The sequence below is a fragment of the Cryptomeria japonica genome, chromosome 5, assembly GCF_030272615.1.
Source record: "Cryptomeria japonica chromosome 5, Sugi_1.0, whole genome shotgun sequence".
NCBI lineage: Eukaryota > Viridiplantae > Streptophyta > Pinopsida > Cupressales > Cupressaceae > Cryptomeria > Cryptomeria japonica.
In genome coordinates this window covers 235477435-235483434 of record NC_081409.1, presented here as the reverse complement: position 1 = coordinate 235483434, position 6000 = coordinate 235477435, and the positions used below count along the sequence as shown (strand labels likewise).

Here is a 6000-nt window from a genome sequence, read left to right as displayed (position 1 = left end):
TTGTATAACTGTTTTTTCTGCTGGGTGCTCTGCTGCTGTAGCCTGTCAACAGTCAATCACCCCACTGTGTGCTGCTGCTGTTTTGTCAGCTGTGACTTGTCTTAATGTTTGTAGTTTGGTGCTTCGATCCAAAATCAAAGAAAAGGGCATTTAATTTTAAATTCATAGCTGCACAAAAATTTATAATAATAGATTTAATTTTAGATGTATGATTTCATCATTTAGTAAATAGATAAATAGATCAAATTAGAAATATTGTTAAACTCGTGATTGATAAAAATAAAATCACAAATCAAATTCAAATATAATACCAAACTTATGTAATGATATTATGAACTATAGATATTTCATCTTTTTAAGTAAAGACCTCATTCTACTTAAACCCAAAGTCATTGCATGCAACTGACTATTTCCATCATTAACTTAAAACCACAGGCCGACAACACACAAGTCATATTATATAATACTTGAACTTTAATTACATACCCTCACAATAACCCAAAATATATTTATCCTGCCATAGAGCTAAAGCAAGCCACTGTCGTTGTGAATGTAGCAAATGATTTCACAGTGACCAATGATACATTATATTCCTGAGACTTTTCTTCGTGGGTTCTCTTGAAATAGAAATGCAAACATCTTTTAACTCTATCTAACGTTTTTAATGTACAAGCACATCAATTAGTATTGCCCTGGAGCATGCCATCTACTCATACATTTATTTACTTACAAAATTTAGTACCCAGAAATACCAATCGCAGTCAGTTGGGTCGTTTTGCTTGTGCATATAAGCCTATGCCAAAGGACCAAACTGAAGTTACATGCAGGGATGCAAACCTATTCATACTGATACATCTGGAAGGAAGAACGCCTCATGCGCTTTGAAGGCAGGGCATTGAGGCATCCTGTTTCCAGCATTCCAATATCTGGAACTACGAAACAAGCTTCATCATAATCAGGAACTTGGGAGATTTGAGTGGCCTTAGATTTCCCTTTGTTTGATGAAGCATTGGACTTTCCTGCTGGTCTTCCACTCATTACATTCATGGTACTGGGATAGGATCCACTCGACAGCTGTGGAACTTGTGCAAGGCTATCCTGTTCTTCTTCCCCGAGGAATGTCATATCAGCAATGTTCCAATCAAAATCTCCTAGGTTGCCCTGGTCTCCCTGTACAAGAAAAAAAATTAGTAGAAATCATGTTTAAGATGCATAGCATTCGGTAAAAATAATTTGGGTGTTTACACAGACTCCAAAATGTTTAAATCATTTTTTTAAAGTATTTAGATAATATGAATTAACTTTAAAGCTTATGGACTTGGGTAAGGTCTTATGAAGGGGCTTCTTTAAAAAATTTCAATGAGTATTGTTGAGATTTTTTAGAAATATTTTAAAGTTGGTAGTCTCATGATTTAATAGTGCAGATCAGCTTAAAAGTTTAAGCTCCAAAATTTAGGTAAGCTGGTGATCTCATAAAAGATGCTGCAAACAAAAAAATTAATAAATAAATACCATTTTCATTCTATTTTTTGTCTGACAGGAATTTAAAATAGTAGGTAGCCGACAAGTGGCAGAAAAAATTCTTAAGCTGGTGGGACAATTTCTAGCCCCATCCCAATTGCACCCCTGAAATATGTAGTCCTAAACAAATAAGGGCTTGTTTAAGGGCTGTGCTATTTTTCAAAAAAAGATTCAAAATAATCATGTAACGTAAAAAAATATAGTTGATCCATGGACCTCCTGATCCATAAAAATAGATCTGAAATTCTTCCATAGGACCTTACCCTAAAATACAGATAAATTTCTGATTTATATTGGCATATTTGTACTTCTTCCAACAAATGGCGATATTATCCACTATTGTAAAAAATATTATAAAAATCTTTTTTTTTTAATAAATTTGAAAAATTATCTTGAAATGCCAAAAGAAACCCTAAAAAGAACATCACCTTGGCATCGAAATCTGAGAGCGGTAAGAGATCGTCCACACTCCAGCAAGGTTCCACGTAATTCTGATGAACTGCACCTCCCGATTTCTTGAGCGATGGCATGGTTGACACCGTGGCAGGAACAGCAGAATTTGATGCAATCGGAGCCGTAGATCCTTCATTCTCGCAATGGGAGGAAATATCAGCGCTCAGAGCAACCCTAATTCCGGTAGCGAGAAACCGCTGGTGTTTCGCCGCTAAAGTGTCCGGCGAGTGGACGGACTCGTCACAGTCCCGACATAGCATTGCTCGATCTTCCAAACAAAATACAAAAGCTGTCTTATCCTGCACAATATTTCAGACGGAATCAAAAACTACATATAAAAAATTTGAACGAATTAGATTATTCTTAAAAAAAGGTGAATGAACCCCCCTTCCCAAAAAAAGTCTTCTGGAGAAGCAAAATCATAAAGCCTCTCATTGAAGAAACACCTCAGATGAATGGATATATTATTCAAATAGCTTTACACTGTATGGATCTAAACTAATTATTTTGAATTTGAAAGCCACAGCAACATGTAAGGATCATAGTGTGTAATCAACAAAGTAAATCCCAATAAATGGATAGGCCCTGTGGAAGCTGGTAGGTTCTGGCGCTTGCAAGCAAGGGTTTGAATCCATTGGCTTGAAGGGCAAAAGCTAAATGCAAAGCTTTGATGCTTATAACTTTTGGGTACTGTAAAATGTAAAACTTGCTGTTACAGAAGATTCAGATGACACATTTTAGATGTATCTGTATCTGTTATGGACTTCAAGAGTGCGACAGATTGAGAAGAAACATTATGTAGGTTAAGGCAGTAAGAATAGAAGGGCATTTTTTATATGGAGGTAAGACTTTGCCATTTAAGAAAAGAAAGACAGGAACAACAGATAAACATACCAAAAACAGTAAGACAGGATTACAGTAAGACAAGAATTGAATGGAATGACAAGTATTAAAATAGCCAAAATAGATACAAAAAATGTAAACAAAGTATTAAAATCCCCAAAATGCAAACATTGATTAGAAAAGTAGTGAAAGCCTGCAAGAACCAGAAAGAAACAACCATACAACTTGAATGAGCACTCTAGAAAAAGTTGGGTGAGGGGTAGAACCTACATGGAACACAAAGATGCCTGTACCCCTGTTGAAAACTAGTTCGATGACTTTTAAAAGACCAGATCATTTCAAAAGAAATTATGAGAGGAAAGATAATGAAAGAATTTAGTCCACATCTTAACCCTTTAACTCTGTATTCATCACAAATGTATGTGCAAAATTAAATTTTAGCATGAGACACTGTTTTTAGATTTGATTTGAAATTTTTCCGAACTTTATAATACATCAACAGAGAATCCATGAAAACTCAGAGCCAAATCCAGAAACATTGTTGAAAACTCAGAGCCAAATCCAAAAACATTGTTGAGAAACTCATCAGATCCAGAAACTTGATGAGAAACTCATCATATTTGATACCTTAACTGTAAAAAAATTGTGCCTACATTAAAATCCTAATCAATTTAATAACAGGACCGCCCTCCAAAAACAAACCAAACCCCCTACAAATTGCATTTCCCTTTAACTGACCCGCTCTATCAATCTAATAGATTCTTTCTAACACAATTTTTGCTGAACTTAATCTCACAGCCTTTAGTATACCCACTACACAGTACTTTTCCATCATCATACTGGCAAGAAAAATTCAACTGCAACAAATCCTGAACTTCTTGAGAAACCCCAATTCAATTCATTTAATTCCCTCCAAGTTCTAGTGTTGGAGACCTTACCTGACATATGTCACAGCGAGAAAGCTTAGAATTGGAGGCCATGAGCGGCAGGCGCTTGTGCTTGCTAGCAAGTTTGTTAGCCTGGTGCACCTTGACATCGCAATCAACACACAAAGCCGCTTCATCTGCGCAGCATATGACCGCAGCGGGCTTCTGCTCACACACATCGCACTGAATCCTCATGGTGAGAAAAACAGACAGACAAAGAGAGAATTTTTTTTGAAGAAATGGGTACAAATCCCAAGCCCTGAAACGCCCTTAAAACCTTAATTTGTAGCACCACAATCTATCTACATTGCTCTGCTGCTAAATCAGAGATAGCCATAGAACTGAGAAAAACCTTGTGGAAAATAGATACTTCAGAAAGTGTAGGCTAAATAGAAAAAAGGTATAATTTGTCAGAATGAATGAGAGCCACAAATGTTGTTAGTAGTAAAGCTGAAGTTAATGGGTGAACATGTGATTAGCAAGCAATGTAACCTTATCTCCATGGATCGACCTTTTCGTTTTCGTCTGTGATTTGCAGTTGGTAAGGTCGGTAAATTTACCTAATGTTTCGGTTTTTTCAAATGTCAGAGTTTAAGGTCAAAGGTTTAGGGGACAATTATTTATTATGTTTTGACGGCCAGTAATGTTGTCAAACTGACTGTTCATGTCACGGTTCACCTCTTGAATATGTGATGAATAGCCTATATGGGTAAGGTTAAAAAAAATAAAATCATATCTTTATGAGATTGAGGATTTGCCTTTGTGTCCAGTCATTGATTTGTGCTCGTCTTCTTTGGATGGATAACTCCTAAATACCAGAGTTGAGGGAATTTAATTAAAAAATAATAATTATATATTATTTTTAGTGTTTGGTGTTTTGGATAATTAAGTAGATTTGTAGAAAAGATTTATATTTATTTTATAACTTTTCATTTTTTTTTTGAGTTAAGTATCATTATGAATGGATTTAATTATAAAAATGTGTATTTAAATAGTTATCAAGTATTAATTGTTACAATATCATGTTACATGATCTCACAATGTATTCTATGGAAGGACGACTCTTAAATATCAAAAGTTTGGAAGTTGAGATAATTTAATAAAAAATGAGGACAATTATTTTTTTATTTTTAGTGTGGGTGTCTTTTTGATATTTAAGTAGAGTAGGGGAAGAGCATCAATAGCCGTCATAGCTCCCACACCCACAAATCTTAAACGGTACATCCGATTTTGACAACATGACAATAAGGTGACGATTATTGGAACTATGTTATCTATTGGTGCTCTTCCCCTAGTGGAAACTAAATATGAAAGGACAATTCTCAAATATAAAAAATTGAAAGTTGGGGTAAAACAATTATTTTTCTTTCTTTAAATTTTTTTAATTTATTTTATAATATAGATGCACATTTGTTAACATTATAATTTACAAAAATTATTTTTGTTCCAAACGATTGGTTAATATCATTTTGCCTCTTATAGGCGGGTTTCTTGGAACAACCCATTTAACTTCATTATTTGTTGTAATAGGTAGTTCTTTTAAGTTAATCTATGAACAAGATTAAAAAATATATATATTTTTAAAATATGTATTATATTTAAAATGTTATTTAATTTATAATGAAAATAAACTAAATTTCAATAATATTTTTTTGGCAAAAAAGATAAATATCCATATTAATTTAATCTTTTATTTAATTTAAACATAATAATTTATTAAATTTAATATGAAAGTAAACCAATAGAAGAAGAATAAATATTATGGACTTTTCTAACAATTTATTTTTAAAAAAATTAATATTTTAAAACAAATTTAATAGCATTAATATTTTTTTATCTATAGCTTTTCATTATTTAATTACATAAAAATAAATAATTATTTTTAATTTGTATTTCTTATTTAATTTAAACATAATAATTTATCAAATTTAATATGATATTAAACAATCTTTCTAAACAACCCACAACATTGCCTCATTAAAACATTTAATTTCTCCTTCATCCCAACCTATCTATACGTCCTTTTGATTAGTATCTTCATACTAGTATTATCTTTGTAAACACTTTTCCCTTCAAATATCTTAAGTGTTATAACTATTATAACCTCTTATATTTATATGTGTACTATCTATGATAATAAAATCCAAAATAGATTAGTAGATCCTTTTCTCGGCATTTGGACACCAAAGATCATAAAGTCTCCATCTATACACCATAGTGTACAACCTCCACATAGCACAATTCAAATATAATTGTT

At 32.8% G+C, this 6000-nt stretch overlaps 1 protein-coding gene across 1 annotated transcript; it reads right to left on the bottom strand.

The window, feature by feature from the left end:
• Positions 1–434: 434 nt before the first annotated feature.
• On the bottom strand, positions 435–4427 carry LOC131063357 (B-box zinc finger protein 24). The gene is made up of 3 exons (XM_057997143.2): positions 3756–4427; positions 1950–2273; positions 435–1170 (listed from the first exon to the last, which is right to left on the bottom strand). Exons 1-3 carry the CDS (start codon positions 3936–3938, stop codon positions 838–840), a joined length of 840 nt encoding a protein of 279 aa, XP_057853126.1. The 5' UTR covers positions 3939–4427; the 3' UTR covers positions 435–837.
• Positions 4428–6000: the final 1573 nt, after the last annotated feature.